The sequence below is a fragment of the Seriola aureovittata genome, chromosome 20, assembly GCF_021018895.1.
Source record: "Seriola aureovittata isolate HTS-2021-v1 ecotype China chromosome 20, ASM2101889v1, whole genome shotgun sequence".
NCBI classification, from domain to species: Eukaryota; Metazoa; Chordata; class Actinopteri; order Carangiformes; family Carangidae; genus Seriola; species Seriola aureovittata.
Genome location: NC_079383.1, coordinates 5993978 through 6013914, shown reverse-complemented (window position 1 = coordinate 6013914; position 19937 = coordinate 5993978). Strand labels below are relative to the sequence as shown.

The 19937-nt window shown below is 38.5% G+C and overlaps 1 protein-coding gene across 1 annotated transcript; it reads left to right on the top strand.

Moving 5' to 3' along the window:
- The first annotated feature begins 2517 nt into the window (after nucleotides 1-2517).
- LOC130161379 (agouti-signaling protein-like) lies at nucleotides 2518-16325 on the top strand. The gene is made up of 3 exons (XM_056364642.1): nucleotides 2518-2773; nucleotides 15517-15587; nucleotides 15807-16325. Exons 1-3 carry the CDS (start codon nucleotides 2641-2643, stop codon nucleotides 16014-16016), a joined length of 414 nt encoding a protein of 137 aa, XP_056220617.1. The 5' UTR covers nucleotides 2518-2640; the 3' UTR covers nucleotides 16017-16325.
- Nucleotides 16326-19937: the final 3612 nt, after the last annotated feature.

Sequence of the window (19937 nt, the reverse complement as noted above, 5' to 3'; positions counted from 1 at the left end):
CAGCCTTGTAATAGAGTTTTCTCATGATCCATAGCTCTTTCAAAATGAACTGGTGAAGCGAACAGTGCAGCTCATTCCAAATTTATCGTACACTGAACTGAATATCCCTGTAGCAAATTGACAACAATTTCACACACCCATAAAGCCATATACTACGTCTCTTTATTTGGGGGCAGTGGTGGTGATTAGATTTATCTGCAAATAATAAAAATCACTAAGGTTAGGAACAACTACAAAAGAATCAAGAATAAGGAAATGATTCTCAAAAGTACAGAACAAAGCATGTCCCGTATCAATTCAACACAGAACACATCTCTGAGTTTTTTTTTTTAGTATTTAGGATTTTTCTTGGATGTTCAAACTGGAAATAAGTATCAGGGTCAAATTTAACTTGGCATAGTGAAGTATGTGGTTTTTTTCAATTTCTGCTTAAAACTATTATAGCCTACAGCTACATTAAATGTAACTCAACTGGGCACATAAAGTAAAGCCCTATTCAGACCTGGCATTAACATGCGTTTAAGGTTATCTGATTAAAAGTGAGCAGCCCTATGTAGGCCTACTACTTCAGTTTGCACCTGGGATTAAAATCAGTCTCAACAGGCTTGTCGAGTGACCACTTGTTTACCCGCATTGCAAAGCTGCGTAGCTCTGGCAGAGGACGTCAGTAGATCAGGTCCTTCAGTGTAGCCCTGGAGACATTTGCACTCACACTCCTAGAAGAATGTAGCCCCAACCACCTCTGAATGTGTTCTGAGTGATCGGATCTCAATGTGTACTATAGTTTGTGCCAAAGCTTTTCCAAAGAAGAGGTGGTCTATACTGTTGGTAGTGGAACATTTAAGTAAAATGAGACAAATCTGAATACTTTTTTAATATCACTTTTACAGCATGGCTTGTTAGGAGCATATATTTTGCATTTTCATTTAATCATTTGGCAGATGCTTTTGTGACAAAGTGACTCACAAGTGAGGGACATCACTAAAGCTTCAGTGCAGTAGGAAACCTTGGTGTAGTACATCTATTTAAAGAGCAAGCAGATTAAGGAAAGAAGTGCACCAAAAGTTAATTTTTTGACTTGTCAGGCACACTGACAACATTAAAATGTTAGTTTTTAATGGTGTTTAATGGTAATCAGGTGTTCTGGTTGCAAGGCCTCTGTATTGTACATGCTGGATTTTTGGGGTATTGCCACAACTAAATGGAACAGTATTATTCAATCAATAATTATTGATCTTTTTTTATGGTTAAAATAAAGGTTCAGTATTCAGAGTGAAATTTTTTTCTGTTTGAGTTTTTTCTATGCTATGTAGGTAAAGACAGATGTGCTGCAACAAGGGAGTCTTTCAGAAAACCAAAAGCTGGGTGGACTAGTAGCCTAGTGTCAAAAATATTCAACAAGTCAGAGATTTTAGTGTGGTTGTAAGAAACGTGGAAACCAGATGCAACCCTAACAAATCTAGCATATCACATCCCATGAAATTGTAATTCTTATAGATGTAGTCTCACAAAATGCATCCATGTGGGCTTAATACACCATCTGTCACCATCTGTACATTGACAGATGACATTGTCATGAACAGACATGCCAAGTCTATGTTGGTGAGTAAAATATGTTTGGAGTGAGCAGACCTCAAACTTAAGTATAAAGCATTTTATCAATCAAATCAATTAGTAGTTTCTCTGGTACTGGGTGAGCAGTGACAACTGGCTTCCTTGGTCTTCGTATCAACAAAAGCAACACACAGAATGTGAGAGTCCTTGAAGCCAGCATTTTACATCCCTCCCACCATCAAATACAGTTACATAAGAGTGTTAAGCCGAGCTGTTGCCTTTGAAATCTGATTTGCCATATCAGCATGGAAAGCAGATATTATTACCCATCAAGTAAACATTAAACACACAACCTGAATACAATTGTTTTTACTTTAGACCATTGTTGTTATATAATAAAATAACATGTGTGTGCACGAGTCCAGAACAGTTCCAAATAGGTTTAGAGGCAATGAGAAAGGCCTGAGAAAACCAGAGAAATTATGTTCTTTACCACAATATTCAAGCCTTTCGCACAGGGACAGTTTTTTGTGAAACTTTATGAGTATAAAGCACTACAATATTAGTGTTCTTAGACTCTGCATACTGCTGTTTGAATGATGATCTTCTGTTTTATAATCAATAGTTAAAATGTAAACCGTTGTTACTTAAATTAGTTTACTGAGACCAGGAATTCAGTATATACAACTTTAAGAGTAGATATATTATTTTATACCATATAATATTATAGTTAGAATATAAAGTGTATATGTATTTACATGCCATAGCCTCTGCAATAGGCTGCAGTAAGTTCAAATGTGTGAGAATGTGATCTGTTACTTAGAGCCCAATCTAAACTAAAACCGCGTAGGTCACTGGTGTTTATGATGCTGAGAGGCGTGAAGACAAAGAAGGGCGTGCACTTTGCATGTGTAAGCCTGCCTCTCAAATTAGTTTAAGTCAGAGTGGAGTGAGAAGCAGAGACAGAGAGCAAGACATCACCATAACAAGCAGGATTTACGCGCTGCAGCCGCCGACGCAACGCGTGCTGTCCCCTCTTTGGGCTCCTTTCTGGCATCGGAGGAGCAGGAGCTGGGCACAGGCAGGATGAAGCTGGCAGTCTTCTGTTTGTGCATTCTGCATGTGACCTTCGTCAGTGCCGGACTCTTCACCCGCAACGATCTTCAAGCCGTGCACAGTACACTGTCAGTGAACAGGGCCCAAGCCCCCCAGAGCGCAGGTGGGTATAATTGGCCTGGTCACTTCTACAGTTTGTAAAGGTTCATTAATCACTGTCACTTTTGTTGTTAGTCAAGTAAAAAAAATATAATAAATAATCATAATGATAATAATAATAATAATAATAATAACAAAGGTTGCCACATACAGCATTTGTCACATTATTGTCACAGAAAGAGACGCTGGGGAAAAATAATGGGAAAAATGTATATATAGTTTGTTTATAAACAAACTATAATATAATATAGTGATAACATAAGTCAACTATCAAAAGCGAGATTATAATAATGAAGTGTTAATTACACATTGAATGCAAAATTAAGATTTATGACCATGCAAACTGCCATTAAGCTTACTTCAGAGAATATTTAAAACGACTGTCATCTACCTGCTGTTTATGTGATTTCACTGTACTTGGACTACTTCTACCAAATTTATCCATTATAATACCTGCAGTTTCAATATGACTGGAGGCATTGAAACTGATGGATTCTGTCTAAATATGAAATTTAGGATCATTTTTAAAATATACTTTGCCTGCAAAATTGAAATGGTCTTGTTCTAAAAAAATGTTGCAAAGCTGAATCTGAAATCCTAGTGCATCATTAATATGAATATATGGTAGGTCTGTACATAGCTGAGGTTGGACCTTTCATGGAGTTGCAAGGCAAGTGGTTAGGCTCATCATAAAGAAAATTAAAATGATTTTTAAAATATACAATTAGTATATCCAAATTGTATATAAAAGTGCCCATGTAAGTCAGTAGCAAAACACATGATCAACATAAGTGGTGCTTAGACTGTAAGGTGATCTGTTGGTCATCTGACAAGTCTTATTTTCCGACTGGAGCCACATTGTCAAATATGATATCCCTATCAAGTTATGAGCTTAGTTATGAGTTTTGTGAGTTCATTTAACTCAGGTCTTTAAGTTGAAAAAAAGGGAAGCAGGAGTAGGGAGGTTGGGGCTGAGGTGCCAAGGAAATGCAGACGGGTTGCTGACATTTTTAAGTGAGACAAACTATTACTATGAAACCAATAATATAGAAGCGTGGTGCTATCCACAGAAGTTAAGGCTGCAGTAATCCCCTGCCAGCTGAATTATTGACACTGTAGAAAACAACAGTGGACTACTTCATTCGGCGGAGGGACGCACCTGCCCACAGACTGAGTGCAAGTTTCCCGCTGATTCACTCAAAGTTAATGAGGAGGTGAGTTGGTATTATTTTTTTAATATTGCTTTTGAATTTTTTTTTTTTTCTTAAATTATGATTTCATTTAATAAAGTTGCAGCTTTCTTGCCTGGTGAAAAGGAAAAATTAAGCACAGTGACTGCAGGTTTTGTCTAGGTAATTCATAGCCTGTATGAAATAGTGAAGCTTTTGTCCACCATTGGTGTTCGGATATTTTAGTAGTTTAGTATTTAGAATATAAATACGTATACTTACTGAAGTCAAAAAACATTGTTTGCCTTCAAACAACAGGTTAGCTTGCAAACTACCATTAGCTAACTTGGTAGTTAGGTAGGCCTAAGTGTAATTTAGCTATTTATTTGCCATCAGAGTCAAGGCTATTTACTCTGGGCATTAGCTAGCATGCAGATAAGAACAATTGAGTCAGTATCTGTTTTAGGCCATTAATACCTTTTTAGGGCTTTCTTACCCCCACAATGTTTCAGAAAATACTTCACCCCCTCACTTTGTTTTATCCAGCGCTGCTCCCTCTGTTTGCAATGCAATTTCATTTTTTTCTTTTCACTTCAGAATGCTTTAGACATCAATGTCAGGTGAACAATATTGTCTAATGAAATGGGAAAAAAAGAATATGATTTATTAAGAAAAATAAAATAAAATAAATACATAAATAAAAACAGGTTATAATTTATAGGTATAGATATAGGTATATTCTCTAGCTCACTCGACAACTGCTGCTCTCTTTCCACACCACAGCAAACAGTTCTGCTTTTATCTCAATAGAGGCTTGGTGTGCACTGATGTTATTTCGTCTGAAGCAGGTATGCAGGGATGCAGGTGTGGAGAAAGAATTTATTAATTATTAATTAAGTTAGTTATTAATTCATTTGAAGTTATTAATTCATTTCATTTTACTTCATTGGCTTTGTGGTCTTGTATCGATTTATATTATGTAATTACGGTAGCAGAGATATTCAAATATGTACTATAAAAAGTCATATTTGAGTAATGTACGCTTAAGAATTAATGACAAAATAAACACCTGTGAGGTTTGGAACAGCCTCTGTGCCATGCACTGCTTATTTTCACCTTGTTAGACCCTCACCAGTTGTTTATGTGTCTGTTTCAGTGGAATAGTCATGAAAGATCCGTTGCAGCCATTCCTTCCTTGGAGCCATGCCCCTTAGAGCTGTACAAAGATGTTTCATCAAACAGGAGGTCAGTGCAGTGTTTTCATATGGAGTTTTGTGTAAAAATAATCAGTGTGCACTAAAATAAGGGTTTGTAGTTGAAATATTGCATTCACACACTCTTCTCTAATTGTTTATAAGATACAAACCAGAACAGAGGAACTGCCGCCCTAATAGTCTTCAGCATTTCTTTTCAAAGGATATTTATGAGAGCCAAACACAACCAAGTGTCAGCCCTCAGCCTGAAATTGAGCTTACATTAGCTTGAATAATTCTGACCCCAGTATAGGTGGGGACCGAAATATGGTTCCAAATTAAAACCAGATCCAAAATGCAAAGGATCAGCTCTACTTATCGATTTCTACGTATCTGCAAGAACATACAGTACATAACTATCTGCCAGGACCTGTCAAGAGACTATGTCAGTGCTAATTGCACAGCATTCCCATTTGCTAGAACAGTGTTAAAATGTGTTTGTGAGGTCACCATGACCTTGACTTTTGACCATCAAAATCAAATCAGTTTGTTCATTAGTCCAACTGAATGTTTGTACCAAATCTGTCAAGGTGTTAGTGAGATATTGTGTCCACGATAATGGAACAGACGAATATACATACATTTGGATGTACAAACCTGAAAATACTGTTTACTGAATGTGAATATTAAGTTAAGATATTTTTGTTAACTAAATATTGCTTTTTTTTCCAAATTTGGAATCGAAACAGGGAATCAATAAGAATATGAATTGATAAAATTGAAATGATTCCCAACCTTAAGCACAGGGCAGTTGTTAAAATGTTTCCAAACCTACATAGATTGGAGAATAATGTTTTCCACAAAGGTTTACCTTGCAGGTTGTTTCCTTTGGCTATTGTTAGACTGATAATGATTTCACACCAAGTCTACCTAGTCACAAAGACAGGGAAGATGTAGTAGTGGCAGGAGTGGAGTACAAGCCACAAGAGGTCAATGATACTGAGGGGCAGGGAGAGCAGTCAGAGCAGCAGGATCAGCAGCTGAGCCCTGCAGCAGCATATGGCTAGACTAGCCTCCACCACTGCAGAGATCCGGCAGATGGCGGCTGATCAGGACCAAACATTAGCAGGTGGGATGCATCGGTCTCACACCAGAGGAACGAGAATGACGACACAAGGGGGATCTCTGCCTGTACTGCAGTCAAGCTGGACACTTCATCTCCCAGACTCACCAGTAGGAGGGGAAGTTCTGGTGAGTCGTACCTGCAAACAGTTCCCCAAACCACGCCCCCTCTGCCATGCTAATCTGCTTCTTCCTGAGGGCTCCAACACCATTGCCACCTTCATAGACCTGCACCTGATGGCCATCTGCTGGGCACCATCACTCACCAGACCACGCCCGTGCAGATGCTCATCTCAGGGAACCACTACGAAACTATCCAGTTTCACATCCTGCAGTCCCCCAGTGCACCTCTTATCCTGGGTATCCCCTGGCTCCGACGACATAACCCCAACCTGGACTGGGTTACCGGTGTCATCCAGGGGTGGAGCACTGCCTGTCATCAAGTGTGCCTCCAGCAAACCTCTGTTCCTCACTCTGCCTTGTCCTCCAGTCCAGCTCCTGACATCTCTGGGGTTCCTGACTACCATGACTTCAAGTATTCAGCAAGGCCAAGGCCACCTCATCACCCCTATGACTGTGCCCCTACTCTCTCTCTGGTCCAGAATAGCTCACCATGGAGACGTACATCATCGACTCTCTGACAGCTGGCATCATCCGTCCGTCCTCCTCTCCAGCCGGTGCCAGGTTCTTCTTGGTTGAGAAAAAAGACAAGACACTTCGCCCCTGCATCGACCACATCAAGGCGGTACTGCAGAGGCTCCTCGAGAACTCCTTTTCCGTTAAGGCAGAGAAGTGCGAGTTCCATGCCTCCTCCATCTCCTTCCTGGAGTACATCATCAGCCAAGGTAGCATCCAGATGGAACCCACCAAAGTTTCAGCTGTCACCGCCTGGCCCATTCCTGATTCCTGGAAAGAGCTGCAACGTTTCCTAGGGTTCGCCAACTTTTACCGGAGGTTCATCCGTGGGTACATCGGGAACCGTGAACTGCTGGCAGTCAAGCTGGCTTTGGAGGAGTGGCATCACTGGCTAGATTGTGCCAAGCTCCCCTTCCTTGTATGGACAGACCATAAAAACAAGTACCTCCATTCTGCCAAGAGGCCTCACTCACCTGGGAAGTGGAAGAAAGGGTTAAGTCAGCTTTGGTGGACCAGCCTGGGCCCAGTTCCTGCCTTCCATACCGTCCTGTACCTCCTTCCTGATCTGCGGCCCGATGTCCTCCAGTGGGCTCATGGTTCCCATCTCGCCTTTCACCGGGGCATTCAACGCGCTAAGGACACCCTTCAACGACGGTTCTGGTGGCCAACCCTGGATGAGGACACAAGAGGGTTCTTAAACGCATGCCCAGTCTGTAATCAGCACAAACCCTCTCATCAAGCCTCAGCTGGCCTCCTGCATACCTTAACTGTCCCTTGTCGCCCCTGGTCTCACATCTCCATAGACTTTGTCACTGGGCTGCCTCCATCCAAGGGCCACATCACCATTCTCACGTGGTTCGATCGATTCAGCAAGATGGCTCATTTCATTCCCCTGCCCAAGCTGCCATCGGCCAAAGGAACCACTGAACTTACGCTTCAACACGTCTTCCGTCTCCATGGTCTGCTGGTGGATGTGGTGTCTGACCGAGGTCCCCAGTTTGCTTCCATCTTCTGGAGAGAATTCTGCTGGCTTAATGGGGCCACTGCCAGCCTGTCCTCTGGTTTCCACCCCCAGTCCAACGGCCAAACGGAACGCAAGAACCAAGAGATGGAGACAGCTCTCTGCTGAATTGTCTCGCAGCACCCCTCTTTCTGGGCCGGGCAGCTCCTGTTGGTCGAGTACGCCCACAACTTGATGGCCAGCTCCGCCACCAGGCTGTCCCCCTTCCAGTGTACCTACAGATTCCAACCTCCTCTGTTTCTGGCCCTGGAAAAAGAAGCTTCCTGCACCTCTGTCCAGGCCTTCATCCATCATTGCCGCTGGACATGGATGCAGCCTCGAGCCACCCTCATCCGCTCTCATTTGGCTCTGATTGCCCGCCTGCTTGCTCCTTCCTAGTTTGTCCGACTAGTCTGTCTGTCTGTCTGACTTCTCACCTGGTTCTGATCCTCCTGCTCCCTCAACGACGTCTACAGCCTGCTCCCTAACGGTACCATTGCTTTCCTTCCAACTCTTACCTGTATGTGTGTGTGAGCCTCCCCAACCCGCTCTGCTCACCTGCTAGGGCACTGCTAGGCCCGGCCTCCGGGTCCGCAAACTTTCCCCTGTGTGTGTGAGCTCAGTCACATCACTACACTCACCGGACCCACGGCTCTCCAGCCCCGGGCCCAGACCCCTTCCTCTATCCACAATACCCACCTGTGTGCAATATCTCTGCTGGTTCATAAAGGTCATTACAAAATATATCCAGTTGTGTGCTGCATTTGGTTCCATATTATACCCATTTCAAGACTACTCACAGTCATTACTTCATCCTCCATTGTTGGACTGAGGGCAGATAGGACACTACAGAGACTCACTATCACCTCTTGAGGTACAAAGTAGTATTACGAGAAATGACAGACTGGGATTAGCTGGATGGTATGCTAACTGAAGTAGATCTCTGCAACACAATACATAGATGTCAAAACCTATACTATTTCAGTCTGTTGATAACCTTAATTTTTTAATGTTGTAAACTAAAACACTTGCATATAGCCCCTTCAAATGTGACCGAAGAAAAACGTGTCATGTCCAATTTGTTGGCAAAATAATGGAACTTGACTTTGAAAGACATCTTTCAAATCAGTTCAAAATTTTGAAAATTAACAAATGATGGGAAATTTTTAAAGATCATTGCATTGATTTGATATTATACATGTTTTTTGCTTTCTTTCAAATTGGCACTGGTGATTTTGAACTTTGTCCAGAGTCATTTTAGCGTCCATAATTACAAGTGTATAGCATGTTTATTAGAATTACATAAAATGTAAATTATGATTAATTCTGTCCATTTGTTTTAGGTTCATGGTGAAATCCTGGATGTAATCATGAAGGAAATGCATGTTGGACTCCTGATTCGACCTGAGGGTGTCATATGTGATACTTCAATGTGGCCATGGTGGTAGAGGAGACGGTTGTCTCTTCATGACTTTAGAAATGGGCACAAAGTACTGCCTTAATCTGTAGTACCCTCATAGTAAGTCATTTGAATTTGTGCAGAGGGTCATCATGAAGATCAAACATGACTACTACTCAGCTTGAATACTCTTGACTTGGAAACAAACTGCTGCGGTATCATTTACGGACTGATGACTGCACATCTCAACAACTCAGAAAAAAATCAAAGGTGAAATTCAGTACAAGTTTGAATACTCGTGAGTTATGTGAATACAGTGTCCAAAATTGACCAAACAAAAGCCAAGTACTGCTGAAAAATATTAAATGCAGAACTGTATGGACTTGTTTTATATAACAAGTCACTTTAATGTTAATAAAAATTACATTGTCTGCCTTTGCTTTGAGAAAATGTGTTCAGCAAATAGTATTGTAAGTATTGTTCTAACCTTTCAGAGGTCAAAAAGGCATGTGGACTTGTTCATATAAAGAGACACCTGAAGCTTTAGATGAGCAGTTATGAAAAAACTAAATTCTACAATATATTGACTGTTTTTCTTTTGAATTGTGTATTAGGAATCTTAGACATGGGAGTGCAGTTAATTGTACTAACGTTGTTGAGCTTTTTCAACATTTTGTGATTATACATGCATGTCCAATATCACTCTGACTCTCTCATGCTGTCATTCATTACATCTCTCTATTTGACTCACTTACCTCTTTCTTTCTCCATTTTGGAAGTTTTTTATTGGACTTAATTATTTGTAACCCACAGGACAATCCACACATGTAACGTGATCCACAAATATTTCACTATACATAAACATGTTTTTATTATTATTATTTTTTTTACATTTGTGTTGTGTAAACTCATATCCAGTAAAATATGGAGCAATTTACAAATTCGCAAAATTTAATCTGAAAACATTTACGCAGTTTTGGGTTTTGCACATTTGTGGATCGCTTCCAGTCAGTTTGGGTGAGTGACATGGTTTGGTGACTGTCATTCAAGCAGCTCATGTGAAGGAATGTCGCCACCTGCTGGGGTAGCTATTAGCTGTACCTCACATTTGTGGATTTTTTTTTCTATAGATTCAGCTACTTGAGCTGTGTGTTATGACCAAAATTTAATTTCCAATGTAGGTCATATCACAATATAGCACATAACAGTTCATATCAAATGACCATATGAAAAGGTCTTATTACATTTTGAATTGAATATTTGTCAAATAAGTGATTCTTGTGTAGGCTACTACAATACTAAAAAAAAAAAATGCCTTAAAATGCAGTGGAGCAAGTAACTGACAACAGGCAAAGGACAAAAGATGTTAGTATTTTTTTCTGGATCTGCTGCATTATTTACAAAGCACAATTTTCTGGTCCACGTCAGACTTTTTGTACACAAACTGTGATTATTCAACAGGAGTTTTAGTCCAGCTTCCGAATTTTAACAGCTTTCATCCCTTCAACCTTCACCTCTCCGTTATCAGCATTAGGAACACAATTATTATTTTTTTTAAATGTACTAAAAAAACAGTGTTAAAGTTTGTGTACCATTGTTTTTGTTCAAATAAATGTTATATCTTTGAACAGATGAGTTGTAAGTTGATTCAGTGTGAAGTTGAACAAAACTGACAAAGTTGCCATTGTTAGTCAAGATAAAGAATAAATCCAAGTAGGAACAATTTAAAAATATTAGTCCACTTAACTTGAAATAGCAGTTGGTATGGATAAAATTAAAGTTCAAAAATGGCAAAGCAAACTTGTTTTTGCAAAACAAAAAAAAAATACAACAGACACAAACCATCAGAATATACACAACCAAACAAAACTCGAACAAGACTATTCAGATTACATCCCGGTTTATCCAGTCAAAATATTAACTGTTTGTGTGAAAGTTATAACTGCTCTGTGAAGTCTTGAGTTATTGCTAAAGAAGTGTTTGGTGAGGTCACACTGACCATGACACTTGACTTTTGACCACCAACATAAATATTTTGGATAGAAAACGGCATAGGAATGATTGGTATACACGGCTCCATTACTTGAGTCAAAGTATAGGTCCTCCTGGTCAAATATTACTCCAATAGAAGTGAAAGTTGTTTACTTGAGTTAAAGTACTGGAGTACGTGCTTTTGAAAATACTTAAGTATTTAAAAGTTGTTGTTTTTTATGTCAACACATACATACATTTACAGAACTAATGACTCTGAAACAGGAAATATGGTCACAATCACAATCTCCCCTTCCTGAGTTACAAGCATTGAATAATGGCCAGAAGTGTTTTTGCAGAACATTATGTCACAGTGAAGTTGACCTTTGACCTTTTGGATGTAAAATGTTATCATTTAATTCTATCCTTTAGGCATTTGAGTTAAATTGTGTCATAATTAGTTTATGAATGTGTGAGTTATGGCTGAAAATGTTTTGTGGACATTTGCGCTAAATTTGAAGGAAATCTCTCAAGGCATTATTGAGATATCGTGTTCACAAGGCCAAAACCACATTTTATTAGGTCACAGTGACCTTGACCTTCGACCTTTGATCATTCTTCAGTGCTAGTGAATATTTTTGTCATATTTGAAGAAGTTCTGTCGGATATAGTGTCCATGAGAATGGAATGTACGGACAGTTGGACAACCCGAAAACAATATGCCTCTGGCTCTGACTGTCACAGGCGTGGAGGCATAAAAACTAAAGTACTAAAAAAAAAAAACTACAGTAAAAGTCATAAGTTTCCAAAAAAATAATACTAAAGTATAAATAAATAAAGTACAGATACTGTACATTTACTCACTAAGTTTACTACTTAAGTACAATTTTGAGGTATTTGGGCTTTACTCTTTTATTTCCATTTTATGCAACTTTATACTTCTACTCTACTATATTTCAGAGAGAGATATTGTATTTTCTGCTCCACTACGTTTATTTGATAACTTTAGTTATGAGTTACATTTATGATGAAGATTTTACACAATGGATAATACAAGATAAATATAATACAATACAACACATTGTTAGATATTTAACCAGTGGTTACCAATGTTTTTGTCTTCTGACATCTTACAAAAAGCAGTCAAGGTCACATTTCTGATGTCTATCAGTTTTTAACAGCTCCACATCTTTTTTCTCTCTAAACATCTCACATGGTTTCATTTCAATAAATGTTCTAATGATCCAATATCTCACCAAAAATCTGAGATCAGAGGAAAAAGTCCAAAAACTGAAAACAGATTTGTGTATCAGAGCTATTGAGCTCTTCTCTCCACACCCATTAATCATCTCAGGACCCCTCAGATTTATCTGGTGACCCTTTGAATAAAACTGTATATAAAGTAGCATAAAGTACTGTCAAGTTTACAATTGTTCATTGTTAAGTGTATTTAAGTGATACATATTTTTAATGACACAATGTCCAGATTTGTTACTGCATAACTTGAAGTTGAAGTTATAACTGTTAGTGATAGTCACAGAAGTACAATCAAAGAAGCCCCCCAAAATTTCCATTTACAGTGTAGGGAAACCTTAAAATTTCAGCTAGCTCCTCAGTTTGATTGGACCAACGTGACCTGGAAGAAGGTCACACAGTTGGCATAACATAACAGAGCATACTATAACAATATGTTAAGACATTTTTAATTAAGTATGCTTCACCAGCATGAATGTTTTATTTTCAAAGTGTCAAGGATGATACAATTCGATAATGAGATGAGAAAAAAACAAATTTAGTAAGTCAAATAAGATAAATAGATTTTTAAAATGGCGAAGATAACAGTAAACGTGTGTGTGTGTGTGTGTGTGTGTGTGTGTGTGTGTGTGTGTGTGTGTGTGTGTGTGTGTGTGTGTGCTATGTCAAGACAACTATTTGTAGTCCAAATAATCCAAATTCTAATTACATGAATCCAACATTCCCTGCTGACGAGCCATTTTAATAAATAAATGAATGTGGTAATTAAACACTTGGCTAAAACTTGTACATCAAACGTCAATGTGACTATATGTCATAAATTAGGATTTAGTGATGAAGCCTGACAAAAGGCAGCAAGGTCCTTAGGCAATATTGTCACTTTTCCACAACTGGCTGCCTTTGGGAACATTCATTATCTTGTCGGTCTCAGTGTTTTCTGCTCGAACAGGCCATGTGGTTTCTGTGGTCGCTTATCTGCAGAGATCTTCTAAAGGCAGGGTCTAAATAGAAGTTCAACAGGTTGTCATAGCAACTGGGTCTGACTAATGATTAATTTCAGCCATAAAATTAAACTGTATTTATTCCCGCTACCTCATCATTGTAATTCGCTACCTCATCATTGTAATTCATTGTAATTCACAGTGTAATTTATTGTACCCTACATATGCACATCTCCACTTTACTTATGCACACCCTCACTTTACATACCTGTACAGCACACACTTGCACTTTAACTGCTCTTTTGCACTTCTGGTTAGATACTAACTGCATTTCGTTGTCTTAGTACGTGTACTCTGTGCAATGACAATAAAGTTGAATCTAATCTAATCTAATCTAAATTTTCATTGACTGTACATTCATACTATATTATAATTATGTGGTATGAATTATGTTGCTCTTACATTTTCAGTATAAGTCAAATATGTGACAAGGGGCTTAGGTTACTACATGTTTTTAATCATGCCCACATTTCTACAGGAAAAAACATGTCAATCTTTTGAACATTTAGTGAACACATAGTTTTCATTCACACTGTTTCATGGGGCACACATCAACATGGCTTATTTAAGGTTTGGATTTCAGGGAATATAAAGTGCCAAAACTACTGTTTACCAGACACTTAGAACCATACAGTGACTAATCAGATAATGAAATGCAGCTGGCCAGTAGCAGTAATTAAAGATTTCACTGAGGACCTCTGGAGGACAGAGAGGGAAGTGACAGAAAACTGGAGAGGGGGCCTACATTGAAATAAATTGTATTTTTTGTTGTCTTATGATTACAGAATAAGTATGTTTTAAATGATCTATTTTAAATGCAAGATTTTTACATGTAAAACAGAATAAGTAAAGAAAGAAAATACTGAGTATTTTTACACAAATACTACTGCAGTTTTCCAAAAAATTGTTCTTCTTTGAAAACCCCAGAAGGTTGTTAAACATCCCTCAACACTGTCCTTCAGGTCTTTTCAGTCTAAAATCTTTTCATCCATTTCCCTAGTTCCGCCATTGTTGCCCAATTCAAACAAAGATGGTAGCTGGAAATGGCAAATTCTTGGTTGGTAATTGTGAAACATAATTTTATAGATGTGTTATCATTAATGTTACATTGTATTATTTTTATATAATCACAACTCAGCAAACAGGCTAAAAATATGTTTTTATTGTGCAGCAAATAGAAGATTGTTGTGAAAATATATACAGAACAGCATTAGATCCTTTTAAACAACCTTCTGGATTTTTTCATTTTTGTCAATATTTGTCCAAAAAACAGATACCTACCTCTTTGACTTGAATTATTATTATAATACTAGAGGAGGGGTAAAGCCAGGAGCTTATGGTGACTGAGGGTTAGACAATAAACAACATCTTGAAGCATTTTTAGGCCTCCATGTTTGCGACAGCCAAGGCTGGAAGCGTTATGTTCTCGGGTTGTTCTTGGTAGCTCCTCAAGGGAATCCCTTCAAATTTGGCACAAATGCCCATTTGGACTCAAGAATGAACTGATTCGATTTTGGCAGTCAAAGGTCAAAGGTCAAGGTCACTATGAACTAAAAAAACATGTTTTTGGCCTCTTGAATGTGATATCTCAAGACTGCCTTGAGGGAACTTCTTCAGATTTGGCACAAACATTGACTTTAACTCAACAATGAACTGATTATAATGTGGTGGTCAAAGGTCAAACATAACTGTGACCTCACAAAACGCGTTTTCGTCCAAAACCTTTGAATTCATACACTGATTATGATACAATTTAAAACAAATGTCTAATAAGATAACATTATGAAATGATGACATTTTATATCCAAATGGTCATAGGTCAACTTCACTGTGACATCATAATATTCAGCAAAAACACATCTGGCCATTATTCAATGCTTGTAAACTCAGGAAGGGGAGGTTGTGACCATATTTCCTGCAACTTGGGTGGTTGGTGGAGGCATAAAACTGTGAGGTGATATTCTAGTTACCTAAACACATTGTCTTGATGTTATTTCAACAGGGTCTTTAAACCAAGGCAGACAGAGACCACTGTTCGCAAGGAGAGGACAGTATGAAAGGCAGAGTGTCCCGGTAAGCTGGAGATCTGCATAACTGTGTGGTTTATCTTCTATTGTTCATGCGCACAATGAAAAAAGCGTAATGACTTAAATGCTGATTAACCGTATCCCCTTCAAAAATGTGCCTTTTTGAACCATAACAGATTCAAAAAGCTTAAGGTGAGACAAAACGCTCCAAAGGAGTCAGACTCTGAAGTTGATGCTCTCTCTTCCTATTCTCTCCAACTTCCAGAAATCCAGAGTGGTTCCTGCCTCTCCAAATCGCTCCCCTTCTCCTCCTCCTCCTCCTCCTCCTCCTACTAAAGTGACACCCAAACCTGTGAAGTTCAAGTGCTCATATCTTAAACAAAGCTGTTTACCCCAGTCTGGCTGCTGTGAACCATATGCAACATGCCACTGCCGCTTCTTCAATGCAATCTGCTTCTGCCGGAGGACAAAGTGACTATACGAGAAGAAATCATAAAACGCAGTGGCAAGCATTAATGATTGGTGTCCAAGCGGATTGGGAGCATTTGGATGCTTGTTTCTTATTTAATTGTTAATGAAATGTTGTTTTCATGAATACAAGATGAACTAATAAAACAGTCAGCCCAATAACTTGAAGATTTAGCATTTAGACCAGGGGCTTGGAGGCTACTACAAAGCAAGTTCAACATACCCAGGATGTCTTTTCATTATCTGGCTGCACTACGCCTAACACCAAGAACACACTGCTTGTGTTGCATGTGCGTGGCGGCTGCATCGCTGCTGCTGCCAGCTCTATTTCTCCACATAGAGTTTGCAAGCTACTTGAATTTTGATTTCTCTTCTTTATAAATTAATTTCTGATTTATTTTTGACAGAAAAAGTCACTACAATTCCACTGTCTTTACATTCAGCTGCTAAAGTGGTTTAAAAACATATTTATATTTTTTCATATCTGTGACATATTCAGATTCAGCCAAGACATAGACAATGATAGTGAAAGGTTTCAATTGTATGTAATGTTCCTGGTATGATGTCAGTAGACCTATGAACCCTGTCTATTTTTGCTTGGAACCGCACATGTATGAAAAATAGGCAAGATGCCAAATCTCTAGATCATGCAATGCAGCCACAAGGTGCAAGACACACTCTAACCCATTATCATTAGGGCGCCAAAATGAAAACCAAGATGTTTCCGCAGCCGCCACACCACGCAGTCAGTGTGTTCCCAGCCTAACAACCATGGTCACACTAAGTGGTCATGACTGAAACTCCCTTTAGAAGTACATATTTACCAGCAGTCACTTTAATGCCATTTCCAAGCTGCTGCTCTGCACTGCAAAAATTCTGATTGTATAACCAGTGTCATCTGACAAAATTGCACACAAACAAAGTCTGTGCCCTGATTTTAGATCACTTGGAGAGAAAGCGAGAAAGTTAGAAGCAACAGAATATCTTTCTTATTTAGTCTCTGCCACTCACTGAATGGAATAGACGCAGAGGGAGAGGTGTGCCTCTTACTCACAGGGCAGCACTGGCAACTCTCTTCCAAAAAAAGAAACTAAAGTTTGTCCAAATAATTACAAAATTTTTCTTTTCGGTAAGTGGTATTTTGTAAAAAAAAAAAAAAAAAAGTCTCTAAATCTAGCAACAAAAGTGCTAAGTTGGCAACACTGCAGGCTGTAAACACCCCCCCTAATTGAAACTGTTTGTGCCAATCCATTTTGAAAGAGCAGCAGCCAAAGTTACAACACTGATTGGCCGACCAATGGTGTAACTTAATGACTCAGTCACATGGTGTTTGGTAAATTGATCATTCAGCTCTATCACTCAGTCAGTCAGTCAGGCAGTCATGAATATTTGCGTTTATAGGGCTGGCCACAATGTTGTGGAATGAAGAAGACAGGGGCCGTCCTACACAGGAGAACACTCTTGAGTACACTCTTGACCATAACCTGCTCCGGAGCAGGTAATGTCTGCAATCTAATTTACTGCTTTGTAGTACAGGCCTCAGAAGAAGTAAGGCAGAGACAGGGTTTGAACCCTCAGCCTTTGAACTGAGAGACAAACTCCTTACCCGAGTTAACTGGCAAAATCAGTGTTGAGTGCATGTATGCATGAACAAAAAATATGGAATGTTAACACCACATAGTTTTGACAAACAGGATAAAATATATATTGAATTAATGTTACAGTTTAGATACTTAGGTTAATTGTATAGCTACTTTTAGCACAATTTGATGTATATATTTTAAATTTTTAAAAACGCTTACATCAAGATAAATGGTGGATACTTTAAAGAAAAGAAAATATGAAACACATTTTGTTTGTTTTTTTAAAACATTTTTTCATTTACTACATAATTCCATATGTGTGATTTCATAGTTTTGATGTCTTCAGTCTTGCTCTACAATGTAGAAAAATGATTGGGTAGGTGTGTCCAAACTGACTGGTATTGTATATGTACATGTATCAATTTTTGAATACATTTCTTTATTAAACTTTTTGCATGGTGTTGATATTTTTAAACAATTGACATGTAATTCTGATTTTTAAATGGAAAGGGTTTTGAAAGTGAAGGTGTACACGTCTGTATTCATCAGTCAGACAGAAACAGTAGAATTCCTGCATCCTCACTGCTTGAAAATAATCAATAGATTATTCAGACTGATTTTTAGCTGAAATAAAGCAGTGGAGGGTGAGAGCAGAAAGTGTGATTCTCTACAACTTTTTCGTGTTGGCTACATGCCTTAACTTCATACCATGGTTAAAACAGCATAAATGATTTTGCAGACACATTAAGAAGCAGTTTACATTACCTTCACCGGGATTTCAACGCCAACCTAAGGATTGACATGCAGTTTACCTCTGAGCGAAAAATACTCAAGTTATTGGGTTAATTTCTTTTACTTTTTTTTTTACACTGGGGAACAACCCAGGAGCAAAACCGGGCGAAAGAGTGAGGGGATCACAGAGACTTACACATACAAAGTAGGCATGGGTAATTGGGAACAAGTGAAACACATCGGGGCAGGGCAGACAATCACAGAAGCTGTAAAAAGAATGTAAAACAACAAACAGACACACAAGGAAATAATTAAGTAAAACAGGAATAAAGAGTCCAGAGAGTAATTTAAGGGGCAAATCGTTGCAGATTGGAGATTTGCAACCTAAAATTGGTGATTTTGATTCAGAAATCCCTGGTCACTCCAGTCATTTGAATCAAAAGGGGGTAAGGAGCAACAACTTAGGTAATTGCCAATATTTGAAAACATCATACACCTCTCTTTTCTAAAATAACAACAGCAGTGTGGATTACCTTTCACCAGTCATTGAGAAGGCAGAGCCTGTATCAAGATTTAAAAAATTAACATGCTAAAAGTCCAATTTATTATGCACATTAATAAAAGTGTGTAGTAGAAAGATGGACAAAATGGAATTGTGAATAATTTTATGTACCATACACATGTCTGCATACCCTCTCCATTCACCAAATGAGAGGCCCATGGTCTATATTATCAGAGAGAAATTAGAATTAACCAATCAGAGAGAGCAGAGTGTGTTTGTGTACCATTTCATTATTTTCTTTGGGAATGTCCTTCCTTCGTTCCTGAAGATGATGTGTTGTAAAACTTTCTTTTTACCAGTCTAATACTTGAATGAGACTCCACATTAACTTCTGCTATTGTGTGCTTCATCATGCTCTCATCGGTAGCTTTCTGTTTACAAAACATTTTCAAAAATTTCCTAGATTTCACTTTCAGTGATACACTCTATGCTGAAATTCATTGGGTATTAATACAGCTGTGTTTTGCCTTTCAACAGCATCATAACAGCATTATAACCATCACAAAAAAAGCAGGCAGTTATTACATTTTGATCACTTTTATCTCTTTCTAAGATGTGTAGATGTGTGTTGTTGTTCTCTATGTTTGTGTGTGTCTGCTGGACAAAGTGAGATTGGGAAACAAAGCAAGTTATTTATATAGCACAATTCAGAAACAAGGCAATTCACAATTTACAGAGGCATGGAAATACATTAAAAATAAAACATTGAAACTGCATTCAAAAACAAATTTGAATTATTAAAAACATTTAAATAAGGCACATTAAGATTGCAAATAATCAAGTAAGAAACTTTTTCTTTAAAACAAAAATCTTTTTCTCCTGAGTATAAACTCTTTTATTAACCTCTTTACCTTACAGACGCAAATGCACCACAGGTTTTGATTACACCAGGTTTTCCCTCGTTCAGCTTCCCTGGAACATTTCCCCTACAGGTGCAATCTCACTGTGGGTTTTATCTGCACCGTACACAACACCCCAGAAATAAGCACCTTTTTTGGTGGTGCTTTTGGAGTAACACAAACACACAAACACTCCACACAGCTCTTTTCTT